The following is an 18,341-nucleotide window of genomic DNA, read 5'->3' on the forward strand; positions in this document are numbered from 1 at the left end:
AGTTGTAAATGGTTTCTCTTAACAATCTTAACTGATACATTTGAAGGAGAGCTTGTTCTGTTGAAAAACAACAGACTTTCTGGCTGGATCACCAGATGAAAATAAAGGAAAGCCTAAAAAATAAATCTAATGCATCTCATTGAATTGGTTTGCTTCTGAGTTTATTACTCTTTTAATTAAAGGTAAACTGGTCCATTAAATATATGAGTGATTTACTAAAACAGCACAGATTTTCAATTTGCAAACTGAATGGTCTCTGAGCTTAGTAAAAATGATGAAGCTGTGTCTATATCAATCATCCAATCTGTCTATATCAATACTGTTTGATGTATTTATTTTATTACCTTTGCATATGATTGGATATTCAAAGTTATCACAGCTTCATCTTATTTGTTAACTTAAATGAACTTGCACTTTGCAAAGCCATGGGTTGAATTCTGAAAGAATTTTCTTTTTCGAAAATCTTTTCTTAGTTTGAACTTCGCACCATTAGTGGGCCGCAGCAACAACTGATTTTTGTGCGGCCATCGAATTCGAGTGATTGGGCATGTGAAATTTTTTGAAAAACAAACGATTTTATAATCAATGATGGGAGAATCGTGTGAGAAATATAATTGAAAAATAAATTCCCTTGAGCACAAAAAAAATAAAATGCCCAGGGAAGAAAAGAAGATTAGCAGCCACGAAAATTATGTTCTGTAACATGCGGTGAAATTAAAGGCGTGGTTGGTCGAATTTCAAAATCAATGGTGGCACCATCAGATCACAAAACACATATATTTTGATTTTTGAAAGAAAATTTGTTCAGAATTTGACTCATGTATGGCCTGCATTACATAAAGTGTTACTAAACCCAGTAATATGAAAACAGTTCATCTGCCCCCCCCCCCCCCCCCACAATGCCCATAGCTTATAAATCTTCTTTTTATATTAAAATAATGCCACTATATACCTTTTTGGCTGATCTGTATACCACAGTCAGTGATAAACTGCACAGTTTCTTCAGTGCTGAGAGTTCAGGTAGGAGGAGATTTCCACTTCAGCCTTTGTACACGCCCACATGTGTGATGTCAATATCATGTGACCTGGCTATCTCTGAGAACAAGTAAATGTTCTCTCCAGCATAAAAGACACAACTGAGCATGTGCAAGTTGGCTACCCTGCCTGTGTTATCTGGCCTCCCCCAGATAGACAGTGCAGGAGGGGGAGGATCTGTGCATACAGAATAAAACAGCCTTTTTTACACAATGCAGAGGATTAACCCCTTAAGTTCCACAGTGAGTATAACAAGCATGTCATGCTGCATATACAGACAGATTTTACTGTTGTGGGTTTAGTAACACTTTAAGTAATCACACCATCTGTGTTTATTGTAGTTTAAAGTGAGCATTTAGTGGGGGAACTATGTAGGCTGCCATTGCTAAATATTTCTTCTACAACAGTCATGTTGATCCAATGGCTTGACTAATGTCTAAGTCACAGCACTTAACACGTATGTGGATCAAGAGATATGACTTTATTCTGGCATAGTTTGCTGCAGTTTGCTGCAGTTTGCTAGCGTAACTTCTGGAATAATTGCTGCTTAAGGTTATAAAGCCATGGACAGCCAGATGATTACCACTTTTAGAAGGATGTCAACAATGGCTACCTACAAGTTTTCCCCCAGTATAGGTTTGTATTCTGATTCAATAAGCATTGACCCGGACTCGGTGTACTAAGTGCTGTCACCATCTGGTTGGATTTGTGTACAGACTGATGTTTTCTCGCACTGCTCAGAAGGAAATTTGAAATGACTTTGAACGACCTTCAAGATTACTTTTATTGGGCCTTTCAAAAGCAGCAATTGTGGTATTATGACAGACCCTGTAGAAAGGCACTATATGCCACTGTACATGAGAAAAAAAGCAAGGTTGTTCTGAGCAAACTTAAGAAAGACGTCTTCCATAATAATACAGGAAAATAAAACATGGAGTACTGAAACATTTATATATATTTATATATTTATATATAATCTATTTCCTATTCTCTAGTATACCATGTGCTTTTATATAGTCTCTAGAAAACACAAGAGAGGTAAGTCCTATCTGTGCTGTCCTCAACCAGCTGCTTATAGTACTACCAAAACTCCCATTCTTACAACCTTTTTTTTTTTTTTTTCTGGAAAGTTCTGGAGAGGCATAGATGAAGTAAAAACACTAGAAGACAAAGATTTTTTTTTCTTTTCTGGTTCTAAACTGTAAAAGTACAAGAATATAGGGTATTGATTATATGGACAATTCAATCCTGGGCCTCAGGAAGTACACTTTGTTATTGAGCTCACGTAATCATACACACAATCTCACTACAACACATCTTTTCACATAGCTAGTATTCTCCTGAATTGTGATTTGAATAACATCAGCTGCTTATTTTTGGGAAGTTTATGTACTAAATGACTGAATCTTATAAAGTGCACCTTGGGATATAAGCACATGATTGTTCTCCATTCCCATCCTGTCATAATTTAATATAAACGTGAGAGAACAAAGAAGGAGATTATAAAGAGGAATTGTACTCCATGCAAAAATGTACTAAGGTTGCAAAAAGCAGTGAGGAAAACATAAGAAAAGTGTGCAAAATGTCTTTTTTTCTGGTGTTTTTTCTTATGTTTTCTGAAATCCTTCCATTGCAGGTTGTGTGCAAAGTTGACAGTTTTACATAGAGAACAATAGTTCCATATGATGTCCTACTTCGCGCTCTGTCTCGTTTTCTTTTTCCAATCGCTTATGACAAAAGATATGATGGAGAAGAGATGGTCTTCAGCTGGATTTGTGTACAAGATCTTATATCTATATCTCTGGCCATTTTGTAGACTGGTCTGAAGGGTGAATATATTAAAAGTCAGAAATATATTATATCTAATGGTGGCCAGACAAATTATGATATGATCATTCAATCAATTATTTCATGCGACTAAACTGATCAAATTGAATTAAAATCGTAAACCAAAGACCCTCATATTTGATAGTTTTAGTGAGCTCTTGATTGATTTTGACTCTGCCAAAAGATGGCAATGGTGGAATATCATTGCTCGCTTGAGCAAATATACATGCATGAGTTGGAGAATTGATCTAATTTAGATCAATTAAATTATATTTTTTTAATAGATTGTTTACATTTATACTGTTAGATTGTATTTTCAATCAATATTTTCAGTTGATCACAAACTTGAAGTGTACTGTGTTCTGCATTAAATAATATTTTAGTAGATAAGAGGACACTTGTTTGAGACTGCGCATATTCAAATTGATCACAAATCGCTATAAGTATGGCCACCTTAAACTTTTAAACACTATTGGCCCTGTGTACTACTAGTGTCTAAGATTAAAGTGTTAATACTGCTGATAGCAACAAGATATTTATGTTTACTTGCAAACACATAGTAAAAGAATGGCAGTTGAGATTGCTTGCTATGGGCAGCAGACACATTCACGCTTATGTTTATAGCAAAGAACACCACCAAAGTTCAGTAACACAAAGCTACCAATTAGTGGTCTACTTGAAGTACTCTAATGCCCTGTACACGTGATCGCACATTCCGACATCAAAATCCATCAGATTTTTTCAGACGAATGTTGGCTCAAACTTGTCTTGCATACACACGGTCAAAGTTGGTCAGAAATTCAGAACGTCAAGAACGCGGTGACGTACAATATGTACGACAAGCCGAGAAAAATGAAGTTCAATAGCCAGTGCTGCTCTTCTGCTTGATTCCGAGCATGCGTGGCACTTTGTGTGTCGGAATTGTCTACACACAATCGGAATTTACGCAAACGGATTTTATGAAAACTTTGTGTGTCGGAAATTCCGATGGAAAAAGTCTGATGGAGCCCACACACGGTCGGAATCTCCGACAACAAGCTCCGATCGCACAAAATCCGATCATGTATACAGGGCATAACAGTTCGGGAAAAGATGGATTGTAAAACCAGATTGGTCGCAATGGTTTACTGTACTTTGTGCATTACCAGTGTTCACTGCCTTATTGAAGAAGGATATTTACACTGGTCTACAAATTTTGGGAAATTATCAACCTCCGAGATGAAATGTGCTAATTCATACATATTTTGACATGAATTAGACAACAGGTGATAAAGGTGCTGGTTGGCTAAAGTTTTTAAGACATTTCACACTAAAGATTTATACACAGGTGAGTATATTTACCTACAAGGGAGGGAGGTGTCTGATGATTGTGATGCCTTATACCTTTTCAACAAAGTACGGTAGAACAAAGAAAATGGTGCCACATGGAAGTGTATGAATTTATCTTCACTTTGAGACTAAAGATTAATACCTAACTATAATTTATTATTCTTTTATTGCAAGGTACAATTGTCTTGGTCAGATATACACATCATACAGTTAAATCTGGTGGTTTATGAAAGTGTCATTGCCTAACATTTCCAAGGAACAGTTGGGTGATACTTTTCCTTTAGAAGCCAAGATGCCTCAAAACTGTGTAAACAACGCAGATAACTTCTGCTACATTTGTGGCAAGGTTACATTTGCAACTCAAAAATGCAGTATGACGGCAGTGTTAAAAAAGGCATACCACCTATATTTTGGATGCAAAATAGGGGATCAGAACAAGAGTTGGACCCCTCATTATTGTTGCATTACATGTGCAATGTATCTGCATCATTGACTAAACAAGAAGAAAAAGCCCATGGCTTTCACAGTCCCAATGGTGTGGAGGGAGCATGAAAATGTTACATGAAAAAACAATACATTAATGGAAAGTCATGTTATTGGTATCAAAAGATACATTTATAATGATTGGTGTGGCACCATTCTCATTGCTATATCACATTTTACTGAAAAGTTATGGAGCATAAGCACACATCCCCCACGTAATTGTGAATTAACTTGATGCGATTTTGACCTGAAGCTGTATCATGAAAACTGGAGCCAATTAATATTCAGGAGTTAATTTTCCTTTATTAATGACCCGATTCTGGTAAAATTTAGCTACTTTAATTTCCGAGGGTTTCTCCTTGTAGACCAGTGTTATTTTAATATATGTCTTATACATAAAGATCTCACAAATATCATGAATTTACCACCAGAGTCACAAAGCTATTTTAAGTTCATTTGCAATTAGAAAACTAATAAAAAATGGGCTTCTTATGGCGTTAACTACACAATACAGTGTGACAAAGATCAATTGCACAGAGGCACAATGCTGCAATTTGTTCAGGTAATTAGGGCTTCACTTTAATGTAGAGATTGCCTTATAAGAAGCCCATTGTTTCACTAAAAGAGAATCTGTCACTTGGGCTATCTGGGGAACTAAAGTTGGAGAACTCAGAAAATATTTGGCTTTTCTGGGTATGAAGGCGCATGTGACCTCTTTCTTTTTCCCAGGCTGCAATGCTTAGGTCTAAATGTCCAATCACCAGACCTGAACAGTGTCACGTAAAAGAAGGAGATGGAGATCATTAGCTTTGATACTGCCCAACACGAACTTTGCGCAGTTTTAGGATTCCCAGTTCTGAGGAAGAACAGAGTGGTGGTAATGAAGGAAAGGTATCACTGAGTAGCATGGAGCTTTTCTTACAGGAAAACTTTTTGACCTGTATCGGCAAAGTGACAGAGTCTCATTATTAATCAATCATAGGTCTTCTAGAATTAATCTAAGACATTTACTACCAAAACCTGGGAACTCAAAATTGTCTGTGTCCTTTATGCCGCGTACACACAGCCGGACTTCCCGACAGAAAAAGTCAGATGGGAGCTTTCGGTCGGACATTCCGACCATGTGTATGCCCCATCGGACTGTTTCTGTCGGCATTTCCGACGGACTCGGATATAGAACATGTTTTAAATCTTTCTGTCGGAAATGCCGACGGTGTTTAGCCCGTTGGCAAGTCCGGCTGTGTGTACGCGGCATTAAACTTTATATTAAACAGAGTGTATTATCGATTATGAAAACTGAAAACTATGTGATTTAGTAGTGTACCTTCCAAGATTTTACAAAACTTTATCTCTACCAAAGAGCAGCGTTTGAATTCACTGAAAATAGTTACTATTTTCTTATTTTTGAAAACCAATGTTATAATAATTTTACAATATTTCAAAAACAGGTCTGCAGCCACTTAAACTGTTTCCATTTAGTTTTGCTACGCCAGATGAAAGCTAAACTTGGCCAAAATTGCTACAGAGTTCATGAACAAATGGAAAAGGTTCTCACACAACGCCGCACACCCATGCCGCAACACTCATAAGATGTGAGAAGTCTTGCTGTGGGGCCCAGGATTCTACTTGTCAGTAACTTGAAGACATATCTATGTAAAGTGTTCAAAAACTTCAGTCTAGAAGTGTAAGGATCTTTCTCTTTTTCTCTTAAGAAGAGTTCCAAAGTCTAGAGAGGGAGAATCCAATATGAGGAGTAAGAATATCTTCTGGTAAAGAAATACTGAGGCACAAAACAGTTGCTTCTACTACTTTCATACATGAAATCCTTTTTCTTGTATATGCATCATCTGTAATCGTAAAGTCTGTACACTGCTCACTATTCTTCTCTGGTGTCCAATGAGCGTTACTCCGATTCTTCTGATGTCACTGTTTGAATAAACAAAAAATTAAAAATGATGTAACAAATGAAACAGGTACATGTTGTAGACAAAGGGGGCTATTTACTTAAAATGGAGAGTGCAAAATCTGGTGCAACTCTGCATAGTAACTAATCAGCTTCCAAATTTTATTGTCAAAACTTAATTGAGTTAGAAGCTGATTGGTTACTATGCACAGCTGCAGCAGATTCTGAGAGCTGACAATAGAGATGAGGGAGGAACATTCATTCCTTGATCATCTCTATGGTGTATGAAATCAGAAGAGACCAGAACTTTGTCACTTCCGTTTTGGCTGTTGGTTTTTGACTGTTTACGTTACTGGTTAGTAAAGCAGCCGATCAAACCAATCTCGGTTTGGTCGGCTGCTTTGGAGGGCAGAGGAAAGATCTTATGTCTATTACACCCCAGATCTCTCAGTAAAGAGTACCTTTCACTGACTATGCTATCACAAGGGATGTTGTTCATAGCAATAGCGACAGTAATAAACTTAAAATAAATAATAAAAAAATGTTAGCATGCACCTGTCCCCTTTATGCTCGCAAATGTGATAGCAAACATCTGGCATGTATATGTAAACGGTGATCGCACCACACATGTGAGCTTTTGTCATGAGTGCAATAATTCTACTACCAGACCTCCTGCTTAACTGGTAACCTGTAAAGGCTTTTAACCTCCCTGGCGGTGTGATTATGTCGGATTTTAGATGCTGAAAGCGGTACAATTATTTTGCATGGAAATTTGGCGTTTTATATTGTAGGCCTGTAATTCTTAGCAATAACACCCTTAAATCTGTCCAAACAAGAGTCTATTAGATATTAGATATTAGGTATGATGAAGTTTGAAACACAAAATCATAAATTATAATATAATAAATAAATATAAATAATTTAAAAAAAATAATAATATAATAATAATAAAATGTATGTTATGTGTTGCCTTACAGGGTGCTGCGAAAAGGTCCTGTATGCTGTATGTCTATGAACCTTATTTTTTATCTAGGTCCTGTTTTGGTACAGGTAGTAGTAGTTGGTCAGATGCAAATGAACATCTGTTCAGTAATGTTGAAAAGTTTCACCGCTCACCCAGGTAGATTTTTTCAAAACACAAACCTAAGCCTTTAGTAGGGAACTCATGGATTTCTTTACAGGACCTGATGTGGAAGGGGCTTAGTTAAAGTGATACTAAGGTCTCGTTTTTTTTTTTAAATAACAAACATGTTATGCTAACTTGCTCTGTGCAGTGGTTTTGCACAGAGAAGCCCAGATCCTCTTGTCCGCTTGCTATGGTGGCACCCGAGCTGAGCCGTAGCTCCCTGTGTCCATTCAGACACAGAGCCATGGCCCGCCTCCGTCCCGGCCCCTTTCTTTTCTCATTGGCTCACTGACTTTGATTGACAGCAACAGGAGCCAATGGCACTCCGCTGCTGTCTTAGCCAATGAGGAGGGAAAATCCCAGACAGCCGAGTCTCTTGTGCAACATCGCTGGATCCAGATGGGGCTCAGTTAAGTATTACGGGGGCTGAGGAGAGCTGCTGCACAAAGAAGGCTTTTTATCTTAAAGCATAGAATGCATTAGGATAAAAAACCTTCTGCCTTTACAACCACTTTAAGTATTTGATTTTTCTTGCTTATATTTGCTCTTTATTGTATCAGTGCTTTTAGGTACTGCATGATTACAGATTGCTGATTGGTAGATCCTCTGGCCATACAGGTGCTATAGAATCTTTGTCTGCTGACCTGCCCAGCTGTTCTCTTTCACCCAGAGATAAGTTTCCCATTGGGCAGTTCTGGTGGACTGCAAAAGAGCATGAGGCAGGAGCTGTTGTATAGCAGTGCATCTGTGGACCTTGCCATCCATGTTATTTTTTGTTTTATTTGTTTCATTTGTTTCATTGCAGTCTTTCAGACCCCTTTCACACCAAGGCACTTCAAAAACGCCCTAAAATGCCTTAGCGTTATTACCGCGTTTTTACAGTGTTTTAGAGGAGCTAGCGGTAAAATTAATGCAGTGCTGCAGGCGTTTTAACAGCGTTTTTCAAGTGTTATTGAAGCATGTGTTATTGATGCTATCTTTCTGCTTGCATGTTTATCCTTTGTGATATCATGTAAAACAAGCAGTGTCTTGTAAAGTAACAAGCAGTGTCTTGTTTTACTTCAAATCTTCATTTTTCTGGGATTAATTCTTTTTTTTGGCATTTTAAGACCCCTTTCACACCGAGGGCGTTTTGCAGGCGCTATAGCATTAAAAATAGCGCCTGCAATCCGCCCTCCAGCTGCTCCATTCAATCCAGTGTGAAAGCCCGAGGGCTTTCACACCGGCGCGGTGCGCTGGCAGGACGTCAGGAAAAGTCCTGCCAGCAGCTTCTTTGTAGCGGTGAAGGAGCTGTGTGTTTTGAAATCAATGGGGCAGCGCTGGGATACCGTCGGCAAAACGCCGCTATTGCGGCGCATTGCGGGCAGTTTTAACCCTTTCTCGGCCGCTAGTGGGGGTAAAAGCACCCCGCTAGTGGCCGAAATGTGCTGCAAATCCGACGGTAAAACGCCGCTAAAAATAGCGGCATTTTACCGCCGACGCTATAGGCGACTCGGTGTGAAAGGGGTCTAATTTTGTTTTTTTGCCACTTTGATGGTCTGTTTAATCTTTCTGACCTTCCCACAAGTTCAGTCCTGTTGTTGTAGATGCTCTCTTTTCTGCTTGAAATGTTTACCTTTTTATGAGCTCATGTGAATTTTCTACAGCTCAGGGCGAATTATAGGCGCTATTCAGGCGTTTTTACAGCGTTTTCAATTAATTTCAATGGAGAGGCGCTTTTTTCAACGCCCAAAAGCTGCTCCAAAGATGCTGCTTGCAGGACTTTTCTCAACGCCCCGCCAGCGCAACGCCTCAGTGTGAAAGGGTCCATTGAGATGCATGGGGAGCGTTTTATGAGCATTTTAATAGCATTATTTTTTGCGCTAAAACGCTGCAAAAACGCCTTGGTGTGAAAGGGGTCTCAGTGGGTGATGGTCATTCAGTGTAAAGCTGAATGGACCTCATGGTAAGATATTAGTTTTTTGTTTATATTTGATGTTGCATTTTGGATTGATTTTAGATTACCCACTGTCAGGGCTGGGCTCAGATTGCTCAGCTGTTGCCAGAACTCATCGTTCCACAGTGGCTCACCTGTTGATCATCTCCTGCTCATCAGTCAAGCCCACAGCCAGCCCCTCCTGGCTATTTAAACTTCCTGGTTCATTTCATCAATTGCCTTTGCCTTGGTCAAACATATCTAGAGATTCTCTGCTGTGTTCCTGTTGAAGACTTGCCTGGCTGACGTCCCTTCTGGTTCCTGATCCTATCTGCTGTCTCTGACTACGCTGATCTCTGGCTTCCCGACTTCCTGGCTTGTTCTGATTACCCGATTTGGCTACTGAACCCTGTCAAGTTTACCAGTTGTACCATTTTTACCATTTCATTAAAAGGTGTGATTTTTACTGCATTTTCTGTCTCCATCAGTCTCATGGTTCCTGACACCCCCACAATAAATACTGTAGCCTTGTAAAGCCATTTTAATTCATTTATCTGTGTTGTTTTATTATATACAATTGCATATTTGTTAATTAACATTCCTGTGTGCTATCCCATGAGTGTCAAATTCCCCATGTGGCTGTAAATGTTATTGTATATTGCAAACACATATTTAAAGGATGTTACAGAACAAGTCCAGTTAAATGTAATTAACCACTACTAGCTAGTCTATATGCTGAAATTTGGTAAAATGCAGGTCAAAGCACCCAATCAAATCAGTTGCCCAAAAATGAAACAATGGATAAACCCAAGAACACATATAAAGAATGAACTATGGCTGCTGGACATCTCCTCATTTTAAATACCAGCCATAATGTACACACAAATGATATAATAAAAATGACAAAATCAAGGTGCTCTAAATAGCCCCCGTTGAGCTTCTCAAAAAGTCTAAAGTTATATGTTATGTATGACGCTCTGTGTGTTAAGGTGTAAGGATTCCTAATTTGTTAGCAATATACTGTACAGTATGTGGCATCATAGATAAGAGTTATAAACAATACAAACACAGATTGAATCAGCGTAATAGATAGGCTATATAAATACTGTAAATATATACATCAATATACAACACCCAGCATTACCATTTAGAATTGTGTATCAATATCCTAATAAGGTGAAAAATGACAGTCCACTGTTGGTTTATTTTCTTATCACACTGTATAGTGTGTCCACACACACATGCTCTCTTCCAATTGAATGTGCCAAAGAAAATAGTGTTCCACCACTGTGGTCCACCACCTGTTCCAGCTGCCTCTTACCTCATCTGGAGACCCCCATAAAGGCAAGGTCAGTAAAAAGCCTTCCGAGATCACTGGGTGTAACCACTGCAGGAGCGCTTCAGAAGATGCTTCACAGATATCCGGATCAGATTACACTGTGCTTCCAAAACTCACCCAGGAATAGATCAAATAAAACTATTACAGTCTAGTATGCAAAATCAAAGGACTACTTTATCCAAAAAAACTATATGTACTCACAAGGAGAGTGCACTCTCTAATTCAATGCACTGAATACAGATGCCTATTTACATTCACTTTGATATTGCCCTCTTAGGTTAAAACATCCACACAGCAGAAAAGTTGGCAGCTTGCTGACTTCTGGCCATGGTGACGTCACGTGACTCCGCTACCGTTGCGTTTCGTCATGTGGTTTATCCACACTTCTTTGTTTATCCCTATGAAGAAGTCATTGTACCACGTGACGAAATGCGTATCTGTATTCTGTATTCAGTGCACTCTCCTTGTGAGCATATATCGTTTTTTTTTTTTTTTTTTTAAATAAAGTAGTCCTTTGATTTTACATACTACACTATGATAGTTTTATTTGATCTATTCCTGGGTGAGTTTTGGAGGCTATCATAATGAGAAGCACAGTGTAATCTGACCCGGATATCTGTGAAGCATCTTCTGAAGCGCTCCTGCAGTGGTTACACCCAGTGATCTCGGAAGGCTTTACTGACCTTACCTTTATGGGGGTCTCCAGATGAGGTAAGAGGCAGCTGGAACAGGTGGTGGAGCACAGCGGTGGAACACTGTTTTTTTCTGGCACATTCAATTGGAAGAGAGCACGTGTGTGTGGACACACTATACATTGTAATAAGAAAATACACCAACAGTGGACGGTCATCTTACACTTTATTAAATGGGAATGTTGGATGTTGTATATTGATGTGTATATTTACATTTTTTTTTTGTTGCGCTACACTATTGGTTGTTATTTATCAGTGATAAGCAGCAACAGCACATACCCTGTTTCCCCGAAAATAAGACCTAGCGTGATTGTCGGTGATGGCTGCAATATAAGCCCTACCCCCCAAATAAGCCCTAGTTAAAGTCATTGTAGGTCTTATTTTCAGGGTAGGGCTTATTTTCGGGGAAACAGGGTAGGGCTTATTTGGGGGGTAAGGCTTATATTGCAGCCATCACTGACAATCACGCTAGGTCTTATTTTCGGGGAAACAGGGTAACATAGACACAATCTTTGAATTGATGAAACTTTTTTTTTGGTTGGCGCAGTGTTTCTTGGTTAGTATAATTATACAGATTGAATCAGGCATAAAGAATAAATAGCATTGCTGGTTAATGTAATGGAAACAATTTTTTCCTGAAAAAGTGTCTCTTATTACATAACGACTTACTCAATGCTCATTCTGCAAACTAGGTCCAGCGTTGTGAACCCGGCTGCCATGAAGTTACTGGCATACTGACCCATCTTGATAGAATCTAGCCACTCAGTGACTGTGACAAAAAAGTGATATTCTGCCATTTCCCCTGGTGACTCTGGCAAACTAGAAGAAAAAAGAAAAAAAAAAAACACATTAAAAGTGTTTGCAGCCCAGATGGTTAAATACAAACATCAGTTCATATCATTTAACTAGGACGACTTTGGGTACTACTCCATCAAAGGGAACAGTGCAGGTCCTGCTCCATGGACTTTCCAACTGTCATCCAGATTGGCTGAAAAGCTTCTTCTATCCATGTTTATGATATAGCCCCATGGCTTACTTTTATTTGATGGCTAGATCTGTTTGTTGGGGTAAACTCATCATAATAGTTTAGAGTGTTTGTAAATGGTATAGCCATACAAAAAATAGTGTCTGTCCTTTGCATTATAACAATAAAGTGATATTAAACCCAAAACCAAAAATGTAATACATTGCAGCTTATCAATCATTAGATGCGGTGGCTACATTCGTTTTATTTTTTTTTAGTTTCCCCCCCCTGTTTTAAGCTGATGATCTGGCTAGTTACACGTCTCCTGTATTGAAGATCCTCTACTCTGAATAAAGGAGCACAGGGGCACCTTTGGACAGCAGCATTGTTAATCTGGGGGGAGGGGAGTGTTAGGGCAACTAGCAGATTTAGATATACTAAACAAATTGAAGCCAAACTCCAGCTAATACTTTAAAATCAGCTACAGCAAATATTTTTTTCCTTTAAATAGTAAATGGTTTGCTTCAACTCTGTAACTGCTACATCTGTGGGACAGCTTGTTCTTTTGAAAAACAAAAGACTTACTGCCTGGATCACCAAGTTATAATGAAAGGAAGAAAACCTAAAAAAGAAAAATAATGCAGCCATCGCATCTAAGAATCGGTAGTCTGCAATATAATAAATGTTTGCTTTTGGGTTTAATATCTCTTTAATTTAAAGTGTTACTAAACCCAGGACCCTGCTTTCACTATATCTGATCTCCCACAGTACACAGAACATGGAAATGAAATTTCAGTTAATATAAACTGCTAAATACCTTTTCTCTTCCGCAGTTAGAGCAGTCTTGTGACTTCTATCAGCGTCTGCTTAAAGCTTGTAGGAGGAGTTTTCATTCTCCCCTGATTGTCCTATGAGGCTGCAGGACCCCTGACACTCTGTCTGGACAGTGCTGATTGGCCCTGTGCTGATCACATGTACCCTCCCAAGAAAAAAAAAAACCCTAGCAATACACACCAAACTGAGCATGTGCAGCTTGCCCCCAAGGCTCTGTTCTATCAGCAGATAGATTGGGGACTGTGGAAGAAGGGGAGGTATTGAGAAGACAGAATCAAACAGCATTTTTACACGATGCAGAAGATTAACCCCTTAGGTTCCACAGTGAGTATAACAAGCATGCTTTACTGCATATACAGACTGATTTTACTGTTGTGGGTTTAGTAACACTTTAAGTTAGACACAGGATTGATTTACTAAAACAGCACAGATTTTCAATTTCAGATTTGCAAACTGAATGGTCGCTGGGCTTAGTAAAAAAGATGAAGCTGTGTTTATATCAATCATCCAAACATGTAAGCAAAACATTCTGTTTTATTTATGTTTTTATATTACCGGGAGGGAGAGAGCTCCAGCACACAGCCTTTGATTGGCAGCCTCAGCTCTGTTCCTGTGTGCTGTGAGAAGGGGGGGGGGCGTGTCTCTTCCCTCCAATCAGCTCTCGGAGCTCTCCTCACTGAGCTCTGCAGAGTTTAACTTCAGCTCCCTGACCCCTGCCTTCTGGAAGCTCAGACAAGCTGTGTAATATCTGCACTCTGAATGACTGCAGATAAACGGGTATAACTTATGGCGGAGGACTTGTTTAATCTCACCTGAGGCTAGTCACTTCACAGGGTATATGGAAGGGTTTACAACCATTCTAAATCAGTGTATAAAATGTATTAAATGTTAAAGGGGAAGTATACTGTACAAATGAAGAGTTGTTTTACATTATTAATGTAAAAAGAAATGTTTGATGCAACTTTAAATGCCCTCACTTATATTTGATATTGTATTAAGTATCCAAATTTGCAGATTCACCAACTAGACAGAGCTTTGTATTTGAATCGACTTCCCTGCTTATTAAATGTGGAGATAAAATATCAGCCATGCAGGGAATCCAATCCTTTTACTGAGTTGTCTGACCTATAGATGAGAAGTAGCGGTCGTGTAGCAGGAAGCAGAGCCTGAATATGTAATGAGCAAACATGGCTGCCCCCTAATACATACATAATATACACAAAACCTGTTTTTTTTTAGACAATAACATGCATAGTTAACATTTTTTACTTTACAGTTTTTTCATGTATATCTTAATAAGCCATGTAAAAGGTTATACGTTCCATCAGTGGATGCATGAGCGGGGTAATCAAATGTGTGGATGGAGGAATAAGTTTTTTTTTCCTTCAACCCACTGAATCATGTTTTGGCTTGCATTACATTGCCTGTGTACCAGATATACAAATGGTCAAGGCCATCTTTAATGCAGGGCAAAAGGGGAAGCTGCCCTGGGCTCAGTCATTGTTGTGGGGCCCAAAGCAGCTGCCCCTTCAGCCCATGCTGCCCACAAATAGTTGATAAGTGGATTTGATGGGGGGGGGGGGGCAAGAAAATGTTTGCCCAGGGTTCAATCAATATTAAAGATGGCCCTGTAAATAGTATGCCATGGCTTAAAGAGGCGTTCCACTTACCCACGAAAAAATTAAAAGTCAGCAGATACAAATGCTGTAGCAGCTGACTTTTAATATTAGGAGACTTACCTGTCCAGGGTTCCCACAATGTCGGCACCCCAGCCGATGTTCGGATCGGCTCTCAGGTGCTGCCGCCGCCATTCCTGGTAAGGGAAACTGGCAGTGAAGCTTTTTGGCTTCACAGCCGTTCCCTATTGAGCATGGTGAAGTGTACTATGCTTTATAACTGGCCTGGCGGCGGAGGAAGGAGGAAGGGGGCTGAACTTCCGAGAGAGGGCACCACGGAGCTATGTCCCGGAAGTGGGGAAGGGTACCTGTCAGAAACAGGTACCCGTTCCTCCCTCCCCCCTGAAAGTATGTGGCACCGGAGGGGGGGAGGAGACAGATAAGTGGAAGTTCCACTTTTGGGTGGAACTCTGCTTTAAGAAGAAGAGAGAAAAGAAATGACAAAAAAATGATTTTAGACAATTTCTCCCCATCCAGAGCATCTTTGGGAGCCTAATTATTATTGTTTTTTGTTTAACACCATGGCCATTCCTTTTTTGTTGCTGGTAGGCATGGAGACAGAACAATGGGGATAGAGGGATGAGCTGATGATATATTCATAGAATGACCCCAATTAATAAGAGAGCTGCTGCAATTTGTCAGAAGAAAATTAGAGTCCTGGTATGCAGACAGGTGTGATCGCCATTTATAATGGACACTGCTCATACCTGAATGGACTGTGTTAGTGTAACAGATAGCTGTAATTACCATGATTAAGAGATCTTTCAGGATAACAGCGTGCTGTAAATGAAGAAAAAGCCCAGCCACATTATACTACTCCAATGACCAGTTTAGGACTTGAATAAATAACGCTGTTGCCGAACAGAGGGCACGTTAAGCCATTGTGCACCTCGCCTCCTCTTAATCATCAGCTGGCTCCATGCATATAGATTAATAGCAGCTATAACCGTGAAGGTTGCATTCTTCTATACATTGACTTACTTCTCCGTACATAGGTCATAGTAGTTTGAATTTAATGATCTTGATCCTATGGTCTACATTCCACTGCCCTTTAGTTTACACATCATTCATTAAATTACTGAATCATCAACCCTTCCTTTATACCCAGTCTAAAATGAATGTATGAGCATCTCATCAGGAGGACAATTTGTTTAACTAGGCTGGACTGTGCTGGCTTCATAAGACAAGGCTAAAAGCCCTAATGATATGCATAGGGGAAGATTTACTAAAACTGGTGCACACAGAATTTGGTACAGTTGTGCATAGTAACCAATCAGCTTCTAGGTTTTATTTTCAAAGCGTAATTGACCAAGCTAAAGTTAGAAGCTGATTGGTCACTATGCACAGCTGCACCAGTTTTAGTAAATCTCCTTATAGTGGAGTTACTAATAACTACCAGGGCATACTACTGGAATGTTGTAGCAATATGAAATCAAATTGGTTGTTATGAGGTGCTGCTGCTGCACATTACAATTGCTATTTGCATTGTTTGCTTAACCGGGGGCCCGATGCCTGCCAGCACCCAGCGATCGTTTGTTACACAGGCAGAACCACAGTCGGCCTATATAAACAAGGCAGAAGGTCACTCTGTCAGTATGGAAAGCATTGATCCTGTGTTCCAGTGTTTCATCAGATTAGGTGACCTGTCAGATTTTGTAACGGAAGTGACATTCCTTGCTACACCCAACATTCGTCCACAATAATGATACAGTGAGAAGGCGGCAAGCTGACATCTTGTTACACCCATCGCTGTCTTGCATTTCACACTTATATTTAACAGTAAACTCAGCTTATATAATGAAACTCAGTATTTTGAAATCCGTCAGACTGTTTTGATGTTGATTTTTCAAAGCAGCGGTGTTCTGTCAAATTAACAAACCTGTGAGATCAGCAGGCGTGCCGCTGCTTTTAAAATTCAACATCTAAACAGTCAGATGGATTTTTAGTTATATTTCACTATATAAGCTGAGTTTACTAGTAAAAATAAGTGTGAACTGCATGACTCCGGTGGGTGTAACAAGATGTCTGCTTGCCACTTTCTCACTATATCCTTACTGTGGAGGAGTGCAGGATGTAGCAAGATGGCCGCAACGGAACATCACTTCCGTTACAAAATCTGACAGGTTCCCTAATCTGACAAAACACCTGCAAAGCAGGAACACAGATCTTTGCCTTCCACTAGTACAAGTACCCCCCCACAAGTAGTAAAACACTGGCCAGGCACACATTTAACCCTTCCATTGCCTCTGATGTTAACCCCCTTCCCAGCCAGTGTCATTAGTACAATGACAAAAGCGCCAGTCAGGTGTCCGATTGTCTGCTGCAATATAAGTTGCTATAAGTCACTGCTCGCCATCATTACTAGTAAAAAATAAATAAAAATTCCATAACTATATTACATTAAATTACAGTTTGTAGACGCTATAACTTTTGCGCAAATCAATCAATATACTCTTATTGGGATTTTTTTTTTTTTTTACCAAAAACATGTAGCAGAATACATTTTGGCCTAAATTGATGAAGAAATTCGATTTTTTACATTTTTGTATTGGATAGGTTTTATAGCAGAAAGAAAAAAATATTGTTCTTTTTCAAAATTGTTGGTCTTTTTTTGTTTCTAGCGCAAAAAATAAAAACCGCAGAGGTGATCAAATACCATCAAAAGAAAGCTCAATTTGTGGGAAAAAAAGGACGTACATTTTATTTTAGTACAGCGTCGCTGTCAGTTAAAGTAAGTGCCGTATCGCAAAAATGGCTTGGTCAGAAAGGGGGGTAAATCTTCCGGAGGGCAAGTGGTTATACTACATCTAAAGCCAAAATATTTTAGTTTTGGATAGAGTAGGAATGATTAAACTCCTCACAAGTTTTTTTGCTTTCTGTGTCCTATATGGGGGAGAGTTTCCTTCACTTTGACTCCTTTCACACTTATGACATTGTCTACCATCCCCTGAGAAGTGATCGCTTTTTAGAAGATGGGGAAAGCTGAAGACTGTGATGCTACTGCCTACTGGTACTTTCTTTCTTTTATTGCCGAACAGCAATTTGGCATTGTAGGGTAGTGCTGCAACTGCAACCCAAACATTTGGTTTTTAATTGTGTTGTAGCTCTATTCACTCGCATGGGAGAGCTTGTCAGGTGGAGCGTTGAAATTGCCACATCTGTGGCAATGTATAACTATCTGAGCGACACCATGTCTGCTTGTAAATGGGGGGGGGGGG

General features: G+C 39.4%; 1 protein-coding gene across 5 annotated transcripts in view; it reads right to left on the reverse strand.

Moving 5' to 3' along the window:
* Positions 1-899: 899 nt before the first annotated feature.
* Positions 900-18,341, reverse strand: part of EPHA6 (EPH receptor A6) — a 1,236,911-nt gene continuing 1,219,469 nt past the window's right edge. For 4 of the 5 annotated variants that reach the window (XM_073616989.1, XM_073616991.1, XM_073616992.1 and 1 more), the window contains 2 exons: positions 12,319-12,468; positions 900-6,600 (listed from right to left, as the gene is read on the reverse strand). In XM_073616989.1, coding sequence (XP_073473090.1) covers positions 6,486-6,600; positions 12,319-12,468 — 265 coding nt within the window. In that variant the 3' untranslated portion in view covers positions 900-6,485. The remainder of the gene's footprint in view (positions 6,601-12,318; positions 12,469-18,341) is intronic. The other variant, XM_073616994.1, reaches the window with a different exon arrangement.

The sequence above is a fragment of the Aquarana catesbeiana genome, linkage group LG02, assembly GCF_042186555.1.
Source record: "Aquarana catesbeiana isolate 2022-GZ linkage group LG02, ASM4218655v1, whole genome shotgun sequence".
Classification (NCBI taxonomy): domain Eukaryota; kingdom Metazoa; phylum Chordata; class Amphibia; order Anura; family Ranidae; genus Aquarana; species Aquarana catesbeiana.